At 43.8% G+C, this 23,909-nt stretch overlaps 1 protein-coding gene across 2 annotated transcripts in view; it reads right to left on the reverse strand.

The window, feature by feature from the left end:
- The window catches only part of LOC117737772 (LIM and calponin homology domains-containing protein 1-like), a 26,690-nt gene extending 4,367 nt beyond the window's left edge, over positions 1-22,323 (reverse strand). Inside the window, exons 1-18 of one of the 2 annotated variants that reach the window (XM_034543935.1) lie at positions 22,215-22,323; positions 20,267-20,377; positions 18,789-18,987; positions 15,025-15,283; positions 11,946-12,374; positions 10,595-10,630; positions 8,698-8,824; positions 8,278-8,435; positions 7,461-7,908; positions 5,226-5,549; positions 4,901-4,997; positions 4,680-4,744; positions 4,494-4,599; positions 3,713-3,787; positions 3,001-3,029; positions 2,090-2,203; positions 337-429; positions 1-207 (exon numbers count right to left, since the gene is read on the reverse strand). The exon at positions 1-207 is cut by the window's left edge and continues 36 nt beyond it. In XM_034543935.1, coding sequence (XP_034399826.1) covers positions 1-207; positions 337-429; positions 2,090-2,203; positions 3,001-3,029; positions 3,713-3,787; positions 4,494-4,599; positions 4,680-4,744; positions 4,901-4,997; positions 5,226-5,549; positions 7,461-7,908; positions 8,278-8,435; positions 8,698-8,824; positions 10,595-10,630; positions 11,946-12,374; positions 15,025-15,283; positions 18,789-18,987; positions 20,267-20,275 — 2,775 coding nt within the window. In that variant the 5' untranslated portion in view covers positions 20,276-20,377; positions 22,215-22,323. Of the gene's footprint in view, positions 208-336; positions 430-2,089; positions 2,204-3,000; positions 3,030-3,712; positions 3,788-4,493; positions 4,600-4,679; positions 4,745-4,900; positions 4,998-5,225; positions 5,550-7,460; positions 7,909-8,277; positions 8,436-8,697; positions 8,825-10,594; positions 10,631-11,945; positions 12,375-15,024; positions 15,284-18,788; positions 18,997-20,266; positions 20,378-22,214 lie in introns of those variants that run through there. The other variant, XM_034543936.1, reaches the window with a different exon arrangement.
- Positions 22,324-23,909: the final 1,586 nt, after the last annotated feature.

Consider the following 23,909-nt stretch of genomic DNA (forward strand, 5'->3'; position numbering starts at 1 on the left):
GTCGGCCAGCGAACGGACGATGGCGTCCCGGGGCTCCGAGGTGGAGGAGACCTCTCCTCGGCTGGGGGAGGGCAGGGCCGAGGGGCCCCGGGGGGTCAGCGGCACCACAGTGTCCTCCAGTATCCTACGCTCCTGTTGTGATGGGAGAGCTGGGTGAGGATTCAAGAAACCCTTGAATACCACAACGGGGTTAAGATTATCGTTGTGCTATTGTCCAGAAAACACAAAAATACACACATGTTATACATTTAGCTGGTGCTCTCATCCAAAAATTAGTTTTACTGTAAAAACACACACACCACAGGTGCACCGTGTGTAGCCTGAACACGCACGCACCTCCTCGTGGTACTTCCTCTCCTCCTCCGCCACCTCTCTCTGCGCCTTCTCCCACTCCTCCTTCAGCTTCTCCTGCTCGCGGCGGTACTTCTCCTGTCACCATGGCAACAGACACATGACATACAGCACAAGAGCCTCAACCGAAGACGAAGACTGAACTGTGAACTGTCTGCAGGTGGATGTTTTAAATTATATATATCAGGAGGCTTTTTAAAATAAAAGGCTTTTAGTCTGAATCAGTCGATGATACATTTATCTTTTTAGGGCACATTAATTTAATCCAAGAAGGGACTGAGACCTGTACATCCCTGCTGGAAAAAAAATGGCAATACTTATATAGACTTCATACCCTCACAGTATGTACTTTAAAAAGGAAGCCTGGACTTGGGGGACGTAAATGAATGCAAAGGCAGTTGGCTGCACCGCCCTTACGCTAAAACACTTGCGCAGATCTTATATTTGCTTGTAAGGAATTAAAAGAAAAAAAATAAAGAAAAAAAGAGACCAGAAGCAGGCACTGCGGACAATTAGGCGAAAGTAGAGCGTGCAGAGGTTCCTACACAATTAAAAATGCATGAAGCCGCCGTAACATGTGTGTTAATATTTTTAAAAAAACATCTTCAGACTAATTTTTCCAACTCTTTTCAGATTTGTGTAGGAACCCCACATTTAAAAAGATATAAAAACGCAAGATAAGCAGGACAGATGACGGATCGAGGCACAGAGAAGACACAGGACCGGGAAGTTAACGAGCACATCGATGCACCAGACAAGACATTCATCCATTTCAGCGCATCTCATCTCAAACAAGTCAACCGGGAATTGATTTTTTATAAAGATGACACTGTAGAGGAGTACAGTGTGTATCATGGATACCAATGAATCCTTTACATGTTTTAAAAACACGTGGACCTGAGATGCACCTCTGATTGGTTGAGGAGAGAGAGGGTGATCTGGGCAGCAGCAACAGCAGCAACCTTGGGACAGAGTCTGTGTGTGTGTGTGTGTGTGTGTGTGTGTGTGTGCATGAGATGGAGGCAGTGAGCACACCGGAGGTTCTTCTTCCGCTGCACAACGCCGCCCTCTAGTGGTCAATGTGTGCACATGGCGCGGTTGGGCCGGGCCCTTTCGGAGGAGGAATAAGGCTAAATATATATATTTGAAAAAAAACATGTAGGCAAGCTTTTGCGAGGAGCAATGAAATGCGGTTAATCCATCCGATCCGACACATGGCAGCTTCCTGTGCGAGTCACAGTATAACTGGGCTAAATTAGTTTTAAAAGGTTTGCACCTGCTTCACACTGAAATGAGGCCTCTGAGATGCCGCTCAGGCAACAGTTATAATATGTCTACAAAGACAGATCAACAGACTTAGCCCGGCTTTAAGCCGAGCACATTTATCCACTACTCCCCTGATCAATACTTACTGATGAGACACGATGCCTGGCTTAAGCTTTGACTCATGCGGAGCTGCACTCGTCAACAAGACTTGTGAATACCTGCAGTGTGTAAATGTGCTAATAAAGCGATGCATGCCGATGGCCGAACTCCAAAGCTGAACTTGAAGGTCGGCTGTGTGTTTGAATAACTTTAGCGAGAGTGAAGCCTCATCACTAACTAAGATCCTCCCGGTGCCGGTGCCTTGCTCCGCCCACTAAGCTCCGCCCACTAAGCTCCGCCCACTAAGCTCAGCAAGGAACCGAACCCCCCCGACCCAGCGGACCCATGCGTCATGCTTTATGTTCTCGTGTACCTGCAGCATGCGCTCCTGCTCTTGCTGCCACCTTTCCTGACGCTTTCGCTCCTCATCCGGGTCCCAAGACCAGCGGTCAGTCCGCCTGGCCTGGGGCAACACCGGGACAGACACCTGATAGACCCCAACACACACACACACACACACACACACACACACACACACACACACACACACACACACACACACACATCAACGACATGCAAAAATACTCACACATACACATATTCATGCACCCATTTACACTCACCATTCACTCACACACACACACAATCTCTCACAGAACCATGGAGCCAATGAGCCCCAACACACACACACACACACACACACACACACAGATGTGTTTACACATCCACCACGGGAAAAGAAGAAGGGGAGGAAGGAAGGAGACAGAAATAGTTGGTCTACCACAACAGCACTACTCCAATGCTAGACAAAGGATTCCTACTAAGGAGAGAGAAGAAAGAGAGAGAGAAAGAAAGAGAGAGAGAGAGAGAGAGTGAGAGAGAGAGATGAGCTGAAACGAAAAGCAGTCTCAGACGTTTTCTACAGCATCCTCATCTGGCATGAACAGCGTTGTGTGTGTGTGTGTGTGTGTGCGTGTGTGTGTGTGTGTGTGTGTGTGTGTGCTGTGACCCAATCTCAGAAAATTATGAAAAAGGTGAAGACACCAGCGGTCTTATTCATATTTGTCTCGGTTGTTGTTGTGTTTCTATTTAGGTGGAGGTCTTTGGGTATAGTTTCCCCCTCATTCTTACCTGCAGGCTATGTTTTCAGCATTGCTCTCTGTGTTCATCGCAGTGTGTTTTAAACTACGCTACCGTAACCCGGGAGGTAAAGCCAGATGAGAAGCGGTAAAAGGGTTTATTGTGTCGTCAAGATGATTTTAAAAAATATTTTTTTTTACTCACGTTTCCACGACGATCCTTATCCATCTCTTCTGTGGAGGAAAAACGCGACAGGGGGGGGGAACAGATATTAGTTAAAATACAATTCAAACAAAACATTTTTGGACACAAAACTAAATGCCTTTTTTCACGGGAGAAATATTTAGTGTCGAGTTTGCCAGCTTAAGCAGTGAAGACGCTGATGAAAGAGAGACACCGGTCCATCAAGAGCAACATGACCCCTCTGGAGTTCCCCAATAAGTTGTTTTGATGTGTAAAGCTAGAAATCAAAATCTCTGGGAGGGGGGGGGGGAGTGATTCAGATGTTGAGGTTAACGGTGCTCCGGGTCAGGGATTTTGATCCCGGGGGGTTCTTTTAATGGAGGTAATGCCGTCGCTTTCGGTGGATAAGACGATAACGTGAAACTGATCATTCATAAAGTTTATCAAAAAGTTCTTGAAAACATCCCAAATCAACATGGTGACACCGGCATGACTCGAAAAATAAAAGAACATTAACGACGGCAACACATTTACAACAGAGAGAGAGAGAGAGAGAGAGAGAGAGAGAGAGAGAGAGAGAGAGAGAGCACGCAGCATTCTGGAAATGAGTGACACACACGAGACCGTACTGAGGGGCTGTTGTAAAGCCCTTGGGAAAAATAAAAACGGCAGGGAAACCCCGTGCGTTCAGCGACCGGGGACACGAGCTCCGCCGATGAATGAAGGGCTTTACCTGGCGGCACGAAGAACTCCCAGCGTAACTTAGGGTTGCTGGTTGCCAGCGGAGACCTGACACTGTTTGCAATTTCTATGGCGAAATAAAGAAATATGCGGGTGGGAGGAAAGGAGGGAAGGAAAGGAAGGAAGGAGGAAAAGGAGTGATAAGGGATGGACACAAAAAAACAGGAGTTGGTATGGACAACAGAGAGTTGGAGAAATAAAATTGGGGAAGACTTTTACGGTTTTGCTCATGCGATACTGTAAATCTATTGCAATTAGAAAAAAAACTATCCGATTTTTTATATATATATCTATATATAGATATATAGATATATATATAGATCTATATATGTGTGAATATAAATAAATAAATATATATATAAATAAATAAATAGATACATAAATAAATATATATAAATAAATGTATAGATAAATATATATATATATTTATTAGATAATATAACACTATCTGGGAAGGTAATATTAATTTTGTTTGATCTCAAGTCTCATTAGCTTGTATATCCGTATTCTTCAGTGTAAGTGTCATATCAAGCGGATAAAATAAATAAATTAAAAAAGCAGGCGTTTATATGCAGGTTGATAATAATCACACATAAGTGAACACCCGTTTAACTCTGATCTAAACATTTGCAGTGCAACGAGACAGAAAGAGGGTCAAGCCGAAAGGCAAAAAGGGGAAACAAGCCAGCGGGGAGGAGATGCTGATCAAACTCAGAAACCAAGGGGTTGTATGGAAGAGAAGCTGCTGGCTCCGTGTTTGGATGTTCACTAACCTGCTGTCGTTTCCCTTGGCGGGTGATATTCAAACGATCCTGGTGCAGCTAAGCTCGGTAGATTCTCTCTTCTCTGTGACGAGTCCCGGGGACTGGGAACACTGGCCTGCAGGGAGATTCAAAGATCAGCTGTTGGATGTCGGGGGGGTTGGGGAGGGGTTATATTATTTTTGGGAGCAACCTCACCTGTAAAGCTACAAGCTGACTTTGCCGTGTGTTGACTCCTGACTGGACAACGTTGGAGTGTTTGTCTGAAAATTAAAAGACACATTTTTTTCCCCCTCAAAAGATCCATTTTTTTTGTGCCTTCCATAATATTCTAGGTCAAATCATAACAATCGATGACCTGGATGACACAAGTCTACGATCAACCACAAGGGGTCAGTAGAGCAACATAAGGCCCAGACCTGCAGGAGGCGCTGCAGCGTTGGACTTCTCCTCCTCTGGAGCAGCTACCGAGTGGCTTCCAGTCTCCCCAAAGCTTTCTTCTGGCTTCTGCAGCTCCTTTTAAGCATCACAGACGGTTTTTAAAATGAATAATAAAACAAACAAAACTTGATATCTAGAGGCGGATGTAGTGCGTGAGGTTTATGTATAAAACGTTTTGATTCTAGTCTTGAAAGAGTTGAATAATTACACAAACTTGCCGAAAGCCTGCAAGACTGTACAATGAATTTACAGACAAATAGTTATCTTTTACAACTAATTAATAAAAAAGGTGCTCATCCTGACCGAAGGGAGCGAGTTGGGCCGGCTGGGTGGTGCTGAATGATGGGCGACTCTTTCTTCGTGGACGTCCTTAGAAGACGGTTCTGAGCCTCTTTGTTTCTCCTCGGCCTTCGATGACGCGGGGTCTTCCCCTCCGGTCGAGGGGAGCGGACCGCGCGTTGGGGAGGCGGCGGCTGTTGCCGCTGGCGACGGAGCGCCTGCAGCGCTGCTGCTGGTTTTGGAAGGCGACGCCAGGAAATGAGGAGGAGATTCCCTTCCCAGACTCTCGGGCGTAGTGGGAACGTCGCCACTTCTGATGTCGCCGTTGACTCGGAACAAACCATCCGCCTAAATAGGACGACAACACGTTTATTATTGGCTTATATATATATATATATATAAAAAGCATAAAAAGGGTCCTAAGAAATGTACATTTAATTCTGATCCATTTTGTCCTGATTAATTACAATATGACCAGTTGAAGATTTAAATATTCTCTTTCAATAGATATTGTCGCTATTCTGTTTAATTCTAAACAATGTGGATTATTCCAGTAAAAAAAATAAATATATATATATTATATATATAAAAATAAATATACATATTCCCCTGCTGACTAAAATTAGACGATGTAATATATATTAATATATATATATAAATATATATATATAATAATATATATAAATATATATACTATATATATATATATTTATTAGAGGATAATAGATATTGTCGCTTTTCTGTTTAATTCCATATATATATATATATATATATATATATATATATATATATATATATATATATATATATATATATATATACACACACACACATAAATATATATGACTACACTGTATATATATATATATATATTAATATATATAAATATATATGACTATATATATTTATTAGAGGACAACACGTCGATGACAATAGATATTGTCGCTTTTCTGTTTAATTCCAAATATATATATATATATATATAAATAAATAAACATATTCCCCTGCTGACTAAAATTAGACGATGTAATATATATATATATATATATATATATTAATATACATAAATATATGACTATACTGTATATATATATATAAATATATATGACTATATATATATTTATTAGAGGACAACACGTCGGTGACAATAGATAGTCGCTTTTCTGTTTAATTCCAAACGATGCAGCTTATTCTTTTATCAAAATATGTCCCTACGGTTTGTAATTTGTTAAATTCAGTTATTTAAAAACAATTGGTCTATAGGTATGAAAGATCGGCAGGAAAAAACGACGGCCGAATTTTCCGCTGCAATAACGCTGCTCTAGCTCAAAAATATTCCCAGTGGCACAGAAAATGAATTCACGACAAAAAAACAAAAAAGACATGAAGACGAACCCCCGCGCCCACAAACCCAGCGCCCTCATGTGTTGTCATTACCGGCCTCTCATCTCCGTCTGTTAGTAGCTATTCATCTGGCTCACAACACCACGACGGCCTCTCCGACAAAGAGGCTCTAATGTATGTGAGGAGCTCCGAGTGAGCGGTAACTTAAGACACAGTGGTGGAGCCGGGTGAATGCAGGCTCTCAAGTCTGCACCCCCACCACCCCCCCTCCACCTTCCCATCCCTCTCCTAGGCGGTCTGTGTGGGGCCCTCTTTGTCCGCCTGGAGCCCACTTCACATCGAGAGGGCCCTACTTGTCAGCTTCTTAAGTAAATAGGGAACAGAGGGCTCCATTCAAGACATTCCAGAAAAGCGCTGTGCTCCATTTGGTAATAATCGGCCCCTCCCTCCCCGACACACACACCCGAAACATAAAGATCTCATTTTGGAATATTCCCATTTGGAAATGGATCCCGTTGAGTGCTGTGAGCTAAATTGGAACATTACATGCTTCTTCGGGGAAGCCTTGTGTTTTTCCTATAAAAATCGTCCGTCTCATCACCATAATGGCGGTTCTGTGGCATCTTGAGTGCCAAGAGAGCTGGAGGCGGAATTCACCCTCCAGCCGACACTGGGAAGTAACCACGTGTAAAGTGGTCAAGACAGTTACACTAACCGGGTCTCAATCATTTCACGTGCGTATGATGTCATCACGAGTAAGGAACCTAAATGGAGGTAACGCTGCGGGGCGAGAGGGGGAGATTTAACAGTGACAACCAGACACAAGTCGACAACCCACATGGCACACATTAGGAGGCTGTGAAGCAATGATGCATTCACTTTTATGGGAAGTTGAGACGACGACGACAGCCTCACCTTGCAGGTCCATGGTTGCAAGTAAGGCTTGGGCGTCAGCAAAGGCACCGGTTTGGGCGACAGGGTCCGGCCGGACGGCGGCTCGGACGAGCGAGAGCGAATCTGAGGCCGCTGGTGCGGGAGTTCTTTGGGAAACTCCTCGATTCGCGCCTCCAGCGTGGACGTGAACTTCGGAGCCGGGGCGGACTGCTGGCGCAGGTACCTCATGGGCCCGTCGGGGTCCACGTCGAAGGGGTCCGGCGTCGTCGGGGAGACGGAGAGGGGGAAGGAGCACGGCAAGGAGGGATCGGCAGATACGCTGCGGTCCAGGAGCTTTGGCAACTGGAGGCGCTCCAGCACCGTTTCACTGATGGAGAAGCGCTGGGCGTAATGCTGCAGGATGAGCGCCGCCTCCTCGTGGGTTCTGGCTCTCCTGTACGCGTCTCGTAGGTCATCCTCGCGACGCTCCCTGTTGAAGAGGAAAACGAGGTAGCGGAGGGACGAAGAAAAGAGAAGCGAATGTAAAATGTAAAGTAACTGATATTGACATTTAATAAATGTTAACTTTGCTACTCTCGATTCTCAGGTGATATGAAAACCTGCTGAAAACTACACATCAAATTTAACAAGATTTGATCCAAGATGAAAACTATGATCTGACACATCACAGACATCTATTTCTTCTACTTCACTGAGCAGACCTGCCCTTCCTCTTTAAGACCTTTGTGCTCAGTAATAGGAATTAGAGTGAAGATTAAAGCCTCTTCTCTACATTAAGCAAGTATTGTTTTGTACTTAGAGCTTTGTTGTTGTTTTGAGCTGAAGACATTTCACCTACTTTTCCTCCACTATCTCCCTGTAGGTCTTGATGCTTCTCCTCCTCTGGGAGGGACAGGGGCCTCCAGACATCAACTGCTCCATCATCTTCCTCTCCTCCTCCTTCTTGATCAGGTCCTGGGAGATACTCCTCCTCCGATTTTTCCATCGGGCCAGGTCCTGACACACAAAACAAGATGGGGAGAGTTTCAGTTCCAAGAGAAACGAGTTGTTTAACTGGGGCACAGCAACACGTTGGACTGCAGACACTAAAATCTGTGCATATCATTTGTAAACTGACACAACAGAGACAATGAATACAAACTGAGACAACATTTATTCAGAAAGTGAGAAAAAAAATCCTCTTAAATCAAAATATATATAAATAAAAAACCCAAACTGAGGGAAATAAGAACAGTCAAGACACAACTGGGCCACTCACATCCTGCCAGTGATCGTCCTCTTCCTTCCTCCTGTTGTACTGGTTGTGCATCAGCTCGTGACGCACCTGACTGTGAGGCTGCAAGATGGCCTCCTCCTCACCGCGCATGTCGATCATACTCACACTTCTGAGAAGGGGGGGGGGGGGGGGGGGAGAGACAGGGAAAATGGATAATGAAAAACAGATGTGCAGGAGTAGGACATGTTTTTAGTCTCTTAGTTAGCAGGTGAGTGATTGTATACATTTTTATTGTGCATTTGTGCCGTTAGTACAGTGGGTTTGTGTGTTGGCGACTTTGTGCGTTTCATACACTAAACTTTGAACCTAACCTCTTTCAAAAATGTCTAGAAAGACGATGTGTCACTCAAAACCTGTGCCTTTAGAGTAGTATATAATACCCCACATCGTCCACAGAAATGATTTTGTGCCAATCCGGCATCATTAGGAAAAAAAGAGAATAACCCGTAGCCATTGGCTCAGCACGGACACTAAAATAAGACCACATGAATGGAAAAGTGTAAACCCGTACTCACCATTTAGAACCAATACGACATTCAAAATAAAATAAAAAATAATAATTGAATAATCGTGTCACATTCCAACGATGCAATGCATCACATTAAGGATGTAGAGATGACATTAAAGAAGAAGCATCAGCTTCAGGTGCCTGTGGTTGTGAGTCACAAAACTGGTGTGCGTGTACGAGGTGCAACAAACCACTTTATATTTGTTCAGTCAGTAGTGTTGAAACATTCACGTTTAGATTACAGACAAGACGGTAAAGTGCAGCCTTTTGGTTAAGAACATGCGGCTCATCACATACTTAGAATGGGTACAACAAAGTCATGAGTGAGGATTAAAAAACAAACAAAAACAAACTGATTGACAACATACAACATTAGGTGGCGTAAAGAAACTTGTAGCAGAAGAGGTTTTATTTTTGTTTTACAACCAAAGAGATGATCGTCATGTTATTGTATTAAATAATTTAGTGGGCAGGGTACAACGACGATCCTCTAAAAAGCAAAAAAAAAAGCGATGATTTGCTTCGTAAAAAGGGGGTCGTGAGGGGCGATCGGCTGCGTTAACGTGACACATGCAGCGAGAAGAAGCGCGGAGATGATGTTTAGTTAAGTCCTCTCCACAGACGCGACTGCAGGCTCTTTGAATGCATCCGAGAGGAACGGGGATTAAGTTTCAGGGACACAAATGTCCACCTCGACAAGTCATTCAACTTATTTACAATTTAGGAATGCAAGTAGGAAAATAAAAAAAAAAAAAAAAAAAATTGTTTAATTCAAGACGTTTTTGGTTTTCCAGTCAAAGAAAAACTTCCGTACGAATCATATTAAGTTGATGTATGAAATATTTTGGTCCAGTCATTTCACTCAGTGATGTTTTTATAAATAAATTGATTCTTAATGACATTCAGGGGAGAATTAAAGGATGAAACAGGATGTTCTTCACCTGGCAAGAGCATTGATTTTTACTGGGGATCCATAGTCTAAGTTTAAAAAGTGATTGATTGAATTGTTTTCTCTCTCGTTTATGAAATTATAGGCAAGTGACTTATAGGCAAAATCTTAAAAAAAATAAAAATAATATATATATATATATATATACCTGTCCTTCAGTCATAAACACGAGAGATAATAATTGTCTTTCAGGGCTTTCCGTAATTCAAAATCAAACATTAAGATATTAAAAACTGGCACAAAATATTTCTTGGTGTGACCTTTGAGCAAACAAAAACATAATTTCTTTAAAATACTTCAACCTTTGGCAGACTTTCCCACTTGCATAATGAAAAATCCAATTCAATGAATGACTTTATTGAGAGGTCATCTGTAGTGCAGAGCCGTGCTGGGCCTCCCGGAGTGGTGAACGGACAACTTACTGTGTGTCATCTGACGCACTATGTGTGCGGCTGAATCTACAGAAGGCGTGGAGAGAGAGAGAGAGAGAGAGAGAGAGAGAGAGAGAGAGAGAGAGAGAGAGAGAGAGAGAGAGAGAGAGAGAGAGAGAGAGAGAGAGAGAGAGAGAGAGAGCACAATCTCAAATGAATACGAGGACACGGAACAGAGAAACACGGCAATCGCTTGCGTGAATGTCAAAACACAGAGATGGAATATTTAATATCTAGTGGGTGACACACGGTGTTGCGATCGGTGGTTGTTTTTAAAACAAGTGTGCCTTGCTGGTTTTGTACAGAGAGAGAGAGAGAGAGAGAGAGAGAGAGAGAGAGAGAGAGAGAGAGAGAGAGAGAGAGAGAGAGAGAGAGAGAGAGAGAGAGAGAGAGAGAGAGAGAGAGAGAGAGAGAGAGAGAGAGAGAGAGAGAGAGAGAGAGAGAGAGAGCTCGTCAGTTTCTGGGTTGGCTGTAGTTACTCAAACCAAACACAAGGGGGCGGTCTTATCCGTAACACAGCCAGAGCAGAACAGAAGACGGTTTACTGCATCCCTTGCAAACCCCCAAAAAACTGCCAGCAAGACAACAGATGCAGATGGCAATGATCTTAAGACTGCAGCTGACACTTAACTATTGAAGAAAAAAAAAAATCTTTTATCACAAGTGAAACATCAAGGATGTGGCTCTCTTTCTGTCGGCGACCGACAGTTGTAGGCTTTGGCCTCGACCTGCGTCTCCACACAGCGTATTTAATGGCTCTGCCTCCTCTGTGATGCGCGGTCCGCGGTTTCTCGCCACAAGAAGGAGACTAAATTAAGAGAAGCCTCGCTAAATTAGGTTTGTTTTTCGTAAAAATGGAAGGAAGATGTCAGGCTGTGGAGGCAGTGAGGCTCGCACTAGAACCAGTGTTTTATTGGCGTGCATTAAAATGGTTGATTGGTAACGATTTGACCAATTTATTACCAAATAATTTGGGTTCAAATTGAGTCAAATATATTCCCTAATCGGGTCTCTCAGGTCAAAACCCACATTCTCAAATGTTTCTACTTCTTAATAACAGAAAGGTTTCCATGCATTCTCTTGCAAACAACAACAGCTTTTTTTTTTTTTTTTAGAAAGCAATATCAATTTGCATTCATGTGAAAAACAGGTCGTGCCATCTTGAGATAGTTATCCATTATAGGAGCATTGCGGTCTGAGGTCGAGGTCTCATGCTGACATTGCGTATTAAAAAAAAAAGAAAAAAAGAAGAAGAGTAAATCCCTTGATTTTAAAGATGAATTGTGTAGTTTTAGTCGGTGGAGATTCATTAAATGTAGTGCAGTTGCTGGAGGAGGCTCACGTTGCTGGAAGACCGCTGTCCAACCAAGAGTTCCCTCTCTGCGGGTCGTCGCATTCACTCAGCGCCCTTCCCTTCCGTCGGCCTGTGTCGGTTGTTGTCGTTGTAGCCGTTGCCGTGGCAGCGGGCACAGGAAGGAAGTGGGGGGGACTCGGGACAGCGACGTGCTTGGGAGAAGCCGGCGTTCGGCGAGACCGCTTCTCATCTGCGACTGACGGACCACGGGCGGCTCCCTTCCTCACAGACGCCGCCACCTCCTCCTCCTCCTCCTCCTCCTCCTCCTCCTGCTGCTGCTGCTGCTGCTGCTGCTGCTGCTCCGTCACAGGTGGATGTTTCACGGAGGAGGCCGCGACCGCGGGGGTCGCTGCGGCGCTCGCCCCTCGAGCCGTCGAATGGTGGAAGAGTTCCTCTGAGCACGAGCGAGCTGGAGTACTGCAGAAAGCAAAGCAAACTAAAACGTACTGCTGCCGCCTGGTCGGTAGAAAGATTTCCTCCGGAAGATATATATATATTTTTCTTTTGGATGAGCTAAATAAAAATGAAAAAAAAAAGTGGCATAGCATGGTCACAAATCCGGTTGCGAAAACAAAGCAAAAATTCGCTGAACCCCAAATGTTGTCTGGCCATCCTGTGATGAACGGCCACTTTCTGAACGAGTTATTATTGGACTATAAATCCCCAGGATGCACGGCGGGGAGAGAAAGGCTCCAAACCCGGCCTGTTCAGGGTCAGGGAAGGAAGCCTTACATCCTGAGGGGTGGGTCACCATAGAGTACATTGTTGTGTGTACCTATATATATATATATATATATATATATATATATATATATATATATATATATATATATATATATATATATATATATATATATATATATATATATATATATATTTATATTTGAAGGGGTGTGCAGTTTTTGTCACGGTCAAGTGATCTTGAAGAAGCTCGGTAACAAAACCTTGAAAAGGAGACTACAAACAGCATGTTGATATTATTCAACCGATTAAAAAAAAAAAAAAAAAGATTTTACTCCCTCCTCCAAAAAAACAAAACAGATTCCAGCCTCCGCTTTCTTCTTGAAAAATCCAAAGCTGTTACCAACTAAAGACGGTCGATATCAAAGCCTTTTAAAAAAAACATCCTAGACCCCCCCCGTCCTCCTCTTGGAACACAGCGATACACAAGTCAGATTTCCTTTCTCTCTTCACTCCCTTGAAAACGCTGGCAATACAATCCGCGCCATAACATCTGTGCCAGAAAGAAAAGCTGGACACCGGGGGGGGTTTGACTCTTAATAACTCTCTCCGACAAGAGGCTGGATTGTGCATAAACAACAGAGACCTGAACTGACTCTTCATAAGAGAAGCGTTGCAATCCCGCATCATAATATATACACGACGGCTCGTAATCCGACACAAATCCGACACAACTTGTGACCCCTGGCTGTGCCGGCCGGGTAAAGAACCTGTGTGCGATCTCATTGAGCGCCCGGACCTCTTGCTATGTTCCTCTGGATGAGAACCGCATTGGAAAAAACGATGATCCGGTAGAGGCAGCGGCCAAAAGAGGGTAAAAAAAAAAAAAAAGGGCTGGATGGAAACGCCGGCTGTGAAAAATGAAACTATTGTATAACAGCGAGAAAGTCCTGCTGGAAACTAAAATATGTGGATTACCCCGATTAACTGGGACTTTGTTTTTTGGACCGATGTGCTGCAGATGTTTGGTAAACTTAATACCATTGGATTCATCTCGTATGGGCCGTGCAGGCAGGGAGAAATTGTCTGCATTGCGAGATGTCGCCTGTTATTTTCTCATTTTGGGTGAACTGACCCCTTTAACACAGCAAATATTCTGCTGCAATAAGCACATGCAATGCTGCCTCAAGACAATGTCCTTTTGCATAACTAGGCAGAAATGACGCTTTGTATTTTCAGTGCATCTCCACAATAAATCACCAAATCATTATTAGAGAAATATGAACAAATAATAACAATCTTTTTAGTTTGGGTTGAATCAGAACAAAAAGGAATTGGGCGGCTGCTTCGGGGGCATTATGAAAAGACATGAATCGAGGTGAAGACCTTTGCTCAGGGGTGACCATCGGGTGGGTTACAGGCTCCGTGGGGGGCTCTGCGTGGGGCTCTGCGTGGGGCTCGGGGCGGCTACTGGGAAGAGGCTCGCTGCTCCTCCTCCTCACGCCCACCGCACGGTTCTCAACGCGAGGTGTGGAAGCGGTCCGCTCCCCGTCCTTTTTATTCTGGTCCAACGTCTGAACCTGTACCTGGGGTTCGGGGGGCGACGGGGGGGCGAGGGGACTCTCCAGGTGGGTCGTCTAAACTAGGGACCTCATTTGCACTGTTACATCGCCCATTCACACACACACAGGAAAGGATGGAGTAACGACATTGGGGCAAAATTAGAAACGACGACAAGAGGATGACCACAATAAAAATTAGGACCAGACAAACGATGTAAACGGACCATGACGGACGCAAAGGAAGGAGATGGAGATACAAACAAACAAACAGTTATGCAAAAACAATGAATACAACACACGTTTTGATGTGACAGGATGGATGAAGTTAACAGGGGGAATGAAGGACACACACGCAGCATCTCATGAACACTCTATGACACGCACACACACACACACACACACACACACACACACACACACACACACACACACACACGCGCGCGCCCTAACCCTGCACACCCGTCCAGTGAACGCCGCGATAACGCCGTCATACCAGCGCATCTCGACAAACCACTAGCCGCCACTAAGACCAGCAGACTTTAATCTTCACACTCGGAGTCGGAGCCAATGAAAAACGCACATCTGGAAAATTATTACACAATACAGAATTTATCAATGAAAGAACTGCTGGTTGGTCATGGTTGTAAAAAAAAACAATTACGCCGTGACCTTCACCACCTTAATATTCACAAAAACACAACAGTAAAAGCACATTTAAAGCTCCTGTGTAAATACTGCATCATGTAAAAGCTCAACACTTCCGTGTTTTACGTGATTCTCAGATTAAAACTCCACCTCCTGATCCCCACGGACGTCGGCCTCACCTGAAAGGTCGCTCTCCCGCTACAGGTGAGGTGGCAGTGCTCCAACTCTTGCGAGCGCCGTCCTCCTTGTCGCTCTTCTTCTTGCGGAGCGGCGTGGGCACGTACCCGCTCTGGTTGCTCCGGTTGGGCAGGTACTGGTTGAAGGGCACGGCGGTGCGCGGCTCGCTGATGGACGTCCGCCGCGCCGACATGTCGTCCTTGCGGACGTCCGGAACCTTCCTGTGGGGGGCGCCGTCGGACTCGGAGTCACTGCCGCGGCCTGAGGAGAGGAAGGAGGAAGGAGTTCGTTAACTGGTGTCACAGCTAATATAGGTCCAGGTTTCTGTAGATGCATTTACAAACACGCCGAAGTTGCAAAAATTAACGTGCAATATGATTCATAAGAGATGGAAATTGTAACAAAACAGATATTTTTATTACTTTGCATGCATTTACCCATTTAAATGATAACCTATACTGTTATTACACTCCCATATACATACAAAAGTGTCTTTCATGTGTTCTATTAACCTTCCGAATGATAATCTGGTAAAAGAAATAAGAGAGGAAAACAATAAAATCTAATAAATTCAGCAGAAAAACAATCGAATTTTCTCCCCTCTGAAAAATAACTTCACTTCCATTTCCCCGCTGTGCCGACGTCATATAATCTCACGTAACATTAAAGTGCTTTTCCAGTGTTATTACATGCACTGCATTCCAGTAAATGAACATAAATCAAAACCCCAAAAAGCAGGTTGACGGGCCTGTTTTATGAAACACAGCAAGTCACATAAATCATCGGTGGGGGGAAAATGTGTATCGTGCAGCTCGCCTGCAGTCTAAATTGGAGCCTCCGGTTCGGAAGACTTCACTTAGGATGCCGCGGCGTCTGTCTGCGTCCCGTTTAGAAACACATTATTCGCTCTTTAATGTCAGTGGCAACACCTGGCGCTGCAGAAGGGCATCGCTCAAGGACTTTCCCCTGCCGGATGTCTTAAAAGTCCTCCGGAAACACACACACACACACAAAAAAAAAAGAAGATTAATGAGGATAAATCCCACTGATGTGCCGTTACCAGCATACCAGTCATTCCATCTTCATTAAGTTGCTTTTTTTTATTTTTTTTTAACCCTAAATAAACATCTCTCAAAAGATTCCTCACCAAGATGTTCGGCACATGTGCTACTGGAACTCCCCCTTTCCCTTTTAGATGTATACTTACTCAATCTGCGGCCTCTGAATTTATGACTCATTATCAAAAAGTACAAACCCGACAATTTCAAACCAGATCTAAAAGCGTGAAATCAGCGCTGAACAGATCCAAGTGGATGCAGCTGCGAGTCTCAGTGGAAACAAATGTCCCGTTTCTGCAGTTGTGAAAAAAAATAATAAAAAAATAACCCCCCTCCCTTTTCTATGAATAGACTTTATTTTCATGTGGTCTAAAAAGAGTGACAGATCCAGGTCCAAAAAGAGGCCCTGAGGGTAACCGCACTTCCAACAATGAGCGCTTCAATTACGACTCCTTAGCTCATCAATTGGAAACACGAGAGGCTCGACCGTCCACGTCGATCCATTCTTAAAGGGGCAACACGTGTCTTCACGGGGGTGGGGGTGGGTGGTGGGGGGGCACATCTGGGAACGATGAAGCTCGAGGTTGTGTTCATCATGTGTGTCATTGCCACGCCGTACCGGAGCTTTGCAGAGAGACGTATTTACATCAATAACCGTCAACACTAGCAGTAATACGACAAGAAATGTTAAAAAAAAAAAAAAAAAAGCCACGAGGGTCAAGTTCCACGTGCGTTGCAGCCAGCGGGGGAAGCAGAATACGGAGTTACAAATGAAGAGTGATAGCGACTCCCTGCACTTATTGTATTAAAGTCAAATAAATGATGACACTTTCCGGGATGGTATTCAATGTCAGAGATATTTCTAGAATGAAGAGCACAAGAAGGAGTTTTGAATGCTGAGGTTCTCAGCCGCTTCCATTCAGGATCGGATTCCCGGACACTGGGATTTGTTACAATGCTAACAAACGTCCTAGCGTAACTTTTAGCTTATTATTGGTAAAGAACCACGTCAAAAACATACTTTCGCCAGTTAAAAATGACAAACATCAATTCTCCCTTTTTTTTTTTACCACCGTTTGTTCTGGTCGAAGGCGTCGCAGAGAGAACAGTAACCAGAGGATCTACCTCTCTTTGGAGGAGTAACTTCAATTTAAATATCCCGGGAAAAAAATAAAAGTTACAAAAATTAAAAGTGTCAACATTATGGGATTCGAAAGATTCAAAGAGTTGACACCTTTTCAAACGAGGCCCAAACAAAAAAGGAGCATCTGCAATATTGCGTCTTAAAATTAATCTTAAATTCATCTCCCTGTCCCCTGCATTTCAAAGTACTTAAGTTAAACTATTTTAACTCAATGTATTTACTTCAGCACAAAGCATAAAACAAACTGTCTTGGAAAAAACTAACTAATGGTTCAGTTGTTGTGCTACCATTTTGGATGCATCAAATTACATTTAACGCATTAGATTACATTCATGGATTCAGATCTTTTTTGTTTCGTCTTTTTTCTAAAGGACGTACAACACTTTGCATAGCACTTCAAAATTAAAAAAAATAGACGTTTTAGGAAAACTCTGCTTATAAACTTCAAGATATTTTAACTGAGGGATGTTGTTCACGTCACGAGTTGAGTTAGTCGAGCAAATATGGACTACAAAGCTTCACATAGCTTCTTGTGACGCGTGTCCTTTGTTCTCAGACCTAAAGCTGGAAGATCAGTCAAGTGTCATCTACAAAGAGGCCATCATTCACACCTCTTTCTCCTCTTTGCGTCACTGCATCCGGATGATTCGTCTCTTCCTCTCTCTCCAATGTCATCAATCATTAAACACTTCAACAGAATTATCAAACAAATGTAGTCTGGGACACCGGGCTCAAACACGTCACATTCATTCACTCACATGCCTCCTCTACTGTGCATCAATAGATAAACTCACACTGGTGAGAGACAAACATGGAAATTAAGAATCCCTAAAAAAATAAAAAGGACAAATAAATCAAATCTCTGTTTTTATTGTAAAGCACTTTTGTAACTTTGTTTTTGAGAGGTGCTAAATAATCAAGGTTATTATTACCATCTTCCATCTTACGTCACCTGACTTTGGATGTCATGTTGTGGGAAGCGCGGGGTTCACGACACATGACTGAAATGTTGTTGAAAACAACAAAAAAAAGACGTGATGGCACTTGTTATTGTAGTTGGGATCAAGCACTTTTTTTCTTCTTCTGTTGACGCTGCACAAGACGTGATAAGAGACACGCAGCTCTTTAGAAAGGAGTGTGGAGACTTATGGAGAGCATTAATTAATTTATATTATTATAAATAAACTGACTAAACAAAACCAGAAGCTTCTGTACTGTAACCAAACTGATACAATGGCCAAAAGCTTGGCTTCAAAACAGCCCTGAGATCAGTCACTTGAAATAGCATACATTTGAAAAAACTGGGCGTAGTTCTGCGTAAACAATAGTTTTTATTACAGTAGCACTACAAGTACAATGAACCTCATTTATCTATATACTATGTCAGAGCACCACAATAGACACAAACAAAAGCAGCCAGGACTGAATTACTAATTGTGTCTAAAATTACACAATTGCTATTTGACCTTTACTTTGAAAGGACAGGGGACCTTCGCGAGAGCAAACGCCGACCAACTGGCGAATACGACCGTAAAAAGTGTGCGAAGGGTCGTCCATTTCTTACCATCGCTGCTGCCGCGGGGGACCAGGACGTCTGGCGACGGCGTCTGTCGTGAGCGCGAGCCGAAGGAGTCCAGACTGTCGAAGGAGTCCTCGCGGCCGTGGCGCGGCGGGGAGAGGGAGTCGCTGCGCTCGGAGTCCCAGCAGTCGATGTAGCCGCTGTCCCGGATGCTGCGCTTGGGGCTCTCTGCCTCCTCCGCCCCCTGAAGCATTTAGAAAAGACGTGCAAGGCCTCGTCATCAAATGCACAATGTATGCAAAAAGGAAAGATGCGTAACATCGCGAGGAAACTTGTGTCGTGTGAGGATTATTACATTTTTAGAGATGGTTTTGTTTGTGTTCTGCCCCCTTGCAAACGTCTCACTGCAAGCCATCTTTTCTTGTGCTCAAATCCCTCTCAGTCTCTCTTCACCTCAGTGACCCCCCCCCTCCCTCTGTCTGTCTGCAGTTGAAACATGTCAATGCAGCCAATGGAAGGTGGGGAACGTCCTTTCAGCGTCTACCCGGAGACTTCCTGTTAGGTCTGTTATGCAACTCAGCTGTACAGCCACAGAAAGTCTGTCTCACCCATCGCTTTTATTTCCTCTACCCCCTCTAACTGCTGTTTTTCTGATAATGATCAAATATTTTTTTTTTTCAAAATCAGCTCATCCACTATATTTATTAAAAATAGCCCAGTGTCACTGCCGTTTGTGATTGGGCTTTTTAAAATCGAGTAGGGCTACATATTACATATATTCATCAGTTGTGTGTAAACAGGGATTTAATGGGATTAGCAGACACACAGAGAGAGATTAGCTCTATAGAAAAGAGCAGAATTGCTTGTTGACTGGAGCGGAGTAATGCTCTTCTGGCTTTTACTCGCACAACAACGGCCATAACGCGGCGCATCCAGCACTAACCGGGCTTAAGAGAGGGATAAACATGCACAAATAAAATCAAAAATCCATCTGGCTGGATACTGCCTGTGGTAAATCAGGTGGTGCATTTCATTTGTCCAGATTTGAGTGAACGGATACTTTGCCTGATGCATTTATGGTGAGCAACTAACAGGAAGTGAGCAGATGAAAAATGCAACACGTTCACCTGCTTTTTGCATTTATTCCAAAACAAGTTCTAGTTTCCGTTTCATAAGCATTAAACGTTTTTTAAATAGACGCAACTGAAGCGCTTTCCTTCATTATTATCGGTCTCTCTTTTTTTTTTTTGTTTCGTAGAAACGTGGCTTTGTTTTTAGGCAACGTGTGAACATCTGGGAAAGTTATTATATGCCGAGTCGGCAGAGATTTCTCAGATTAATAAAACAGAAAAAAGGTCCAGTATAATGTGTCTTGCTGCAGGGATGAGCCTCTCTATACCCGCTACGCCAGCTGCAGTTGCTAAGAGAGTTCTCATACAACAGCGACGACTGACTAAATTGTCCCCGTGCTTTTAGACTTAGCATGGCATTTCTAGATATTATTAACCCCGAACTGGGCAAACCTTTCGCATCTGTGACAGCAGGCCCTCAAACTCTTTCAGGTCCAGCGTGGGACCGTTGTAGGAAGTACAGCCGTTGGCAGCACGACCCAACCAGTAGATGGTGATTAGAACCTAAAAAAAAAGGAAAGAACAAAATACAAATCAGACATCGTGAAAGAAAACAACAGTTAATAACACAAAAGCTAAATATTCAAAAAAACAAGTCCTCTGTAAGGTTTAATTTGCATTTCAATAAATCCAAATTTATTTAAAAGCACGAGTTAGCTATTTCCAAAACCAAATTGCTGTAACTGTCGCGCGCACAATATAAAATGTTTTACTCAGGCCAACGTGTGAAAACCTTGAAGTAAAGAGTGCACGAAGCAAACACCAGAAATCATTCTCCATTTCTGCAAAAACAAAATGGTTTTTTTCTGGTTATTGCGATCCAGCAGAGAAGTTGCTGCGTTAGCCGTCGCCTCCTGCACAAACACGAACAAGACGGAGCCATTGTTCTGACCCCGAAAACAGCCACAGGCACCTTTCCTGCTAAAATACAGCAGCATCCCCTCCCGGGGAGTCACGTGATTTATATTTGCTTGTTAGCTGAGCTCAGCCTTTGAGTGCATACATTACCAGGTCAGTCGCATCTCCTCTCTACACCGTAACCTTTAAAATTAGTAGCTGAAGGAGGACGCACACCTGCTTCTTGCTCGCAACCCAACGTTCAGAGTAACTCCGCTTGATCCTTAAAATGCAGAACGTGCCGATTGGCCGGAGCCAACGGGGAGATCACGCGGAGCTGCACCGGCTATATTGACTGTGTCCATGTCAACCGGCGCTCTGCAGGGACCCGCTTTGATAAGGAAGCTCAGCGATGGCTGAATGTGTTTATTTCAGTCGTACCGTCAGTGTAAACACCCTCTGCCCCCGTTCAAACACACTTTGGAGGAAGAATAATGGGCCTGCTGTTCAGAAGAAGCACAGAAGTCTTTCCTGTGTGTTAGTGTGCGGAGTGGAAATTCTTCTTTTTTAGCTTATTTAGTAGATACTAAAGATACAAATCTACACAGCAGAGAAGGATTTAATGTTTATAGGGACACTTCAGAGCACTTTTTAAACGTAGATCACAACTACTGCTAAAAGTTTTGCAGTTATTGCAATTGTCTTTATGTATATTAGACGCACAAAGAGCGCCACTAATCTACAAGTACTAAAGCAGGAATGCAACCGCTGTGGTCAAGCTCCACTATCTGCCCACTTTAGCACCCCGGGCAGCAGAGTGTATTGCTCCCGTGTCACCAAGTGTGATGCGAATATCCGTGCCAGCTCCCACTGGAAGTGGGTCAGCGTCAAAATGGGTTTCAGTTGCTTCCCGGTATGCTAAAAAAAAAAAAAAAAAAAATCCATATCGATCCCAACTGCACAAACTGAATGGGAGAAAAAAAAAACGTGCCGTGCATGATTCAGACACGCTGCACCAAACCTACAACAAGCCACTGCACAGAAACTAAAAACTCGGGACCGCAGAAGTCCAAAGAAAACATGTCAGTGGAGTGCACGGCGTCACACTTGCTTGGCCTCTTCACTTTCAGCAGCTGTCCGATCTGGCAGCTGCTCAAAGACCTGTCAAAGAGGTTTGCATCGAGAGAGAAAAACAACCGTTGTTTAATGTGCAAACACGACGAAGTGACGCATACACGGGGGGGAATGAAGGAAGCCGTAAACATGCACCGACGATCCGAACACAAGTTGTGAACACAAGCGCAGGCGTGCGCACATCTGCAGACCCGTAGCGGTACACACAGATACTATAAACACACGCATGCACAGTCAAGCCCTTTCTTGTTCACGACTGCACTACTAAATGATCTCCAGCAATAATCCACCCATCCAAGCAACATCCAATCTACCCAACAGAACCCTTCAACACCAAATCAGCAAGTTCTTCTCGGGGCAGTCCCTTCACCTCTCGATATGCGATGCGCTGCAGAGATCGCCGCCATCTAAATCCATATCCCCCCGACTAAAGCCTTTAGCTGCTGGCAGTTGTGTGCTGCAAATGCTGGCTAACGTGGCCGAGAGTCCCAGGGTGCAGTCGGCTAAATGAGCTAGCGGGCTCTCTCTGCAGATCGGCACAATTGTACAGTGCACAGCAGCATCCCAGGGAGAGGGAGAGGGAGGGAGGGAGAGGGAGAGGGAGAGGGAGAGGGAGAGGGAGAGGGAGAGGGAGAGAGAGAGAGAGAGAGAGAGAGAGAGAGAGAGGCCCTGGTCTGACTGCAGAGTGGGCAGGGCTAGCATTATGTGTTCTACTTCTTGAAGCAGCATTAATAGAAGAAGAGAAGGGGGGGGGGTGGGGGCGAGGTATATTTAAACAAAAATAGACTGTATTGGACTTTAAAAATGAATAATTAGAAAGGGAGACGGAACAAGAACTTCACAGAGAATTGAAATGTGCAGAAACGAGAGAGGAGATGATGGAGATGAAGAACAGAAAAGGGTATCGGTGTTCAAATATGTATAGATATATGTTTGGATGTAGATGGAGACGAAAGAGAATACACAAGTAGGAGGATCAAATGGAGTTAGAAAATGTAGAACGGAAAAAAAGTATTGGCGGAGACAGAAAAATGAGTTAGAAAAGCTCAGTTTAAGTAAAGATTAGAATAATACAGAGGTGACTGTGGAGTGAAGAGAGCTGGTGTGTGACAACCACAAACACTGAACAACAACAACAACAACAGTTCATGTCAAAAACACACAAACAAATGATCCCACTGTAATGCAGACACTTACATGTTTGAGCTTTCGGCTGCAGTCGCTGCCCCTGAGAAAGAGAAAGAGAGAGAGAAAGAGGAAGAGAAAGGGAAAGAGAAGGAGAAGGGAGTGAGATATAGACTTCTGGCACTTTTTAATAGAATATCTTACATAGAAATAACAACACGCGGCTTTAAAACCAGCCACACTCCCACAGATCCATACAAAACAACAGCAAAAAAAACAAAACTTTTTGAATAAACGGCAGAGAATAGAGGAAGTGAAGTGCGTGTAGCCCACAGCAGGCAGAACGAGCAGACTCTACTACAGGGTCTACTTTGTTGTTTTGGTGATGCATTCATTCAATATTTCCAGCAGTTGTTGTTCACCTGGAAGCTGAAGAACACAACATCAGCGCCACAGATGTTAACAAAAAAGGGGAAAGATGTGGATCTCGCGGATTACCAGTTGACGTTATGAATGGGAAAAAGAAGCGTTTGTAAAAACAACAAAAAAAGTGTCAAACTCCTTTGAGTTTTATGTCCAAAAAAAAGTAACAAACACACAACCTGAACCTTTTTAAAAGAGTTCTTAATAAGACAGGATTGACGGGCAGAACCAGAAATGCTCCATGTTGTGCGACGGGTGGTTAAATTGTTTATTATAATAATTTCATTAGCGTTATTATTATGCTGTGCATTTATTCTAGATACTTCTTTCTTGTCGATTTCTGATTTTCATCCACCAAACGGAAGGAAACTCATTCATACTTTTGTCATTTTTTTTCACAGCATTTCATAATCTTTGCGTAACCTTTATTCCAGACAGATGGAACAGAAGCACAGCTTCTCTCCTCTCTTCTCATTGGCTGCCTGGAAGGATCAAACTCATCTTGGAAAAATCGATC

The sequence above is a fragment of the Cyclopterus lumpus genome, chromosome 10, assembly GCF_009769545.1.
Source record: "Cyclopterus lumpus isolate fCycLum1 chromosome 10, fCycLum1.pri, whole genome shotgun sequence".
NCBI lineage: Eukaryota > Metazoa > Chordata > Actinopteri > Perciformes > Cyclopteridae > Cyclopterus > Cyclopterus lumpus.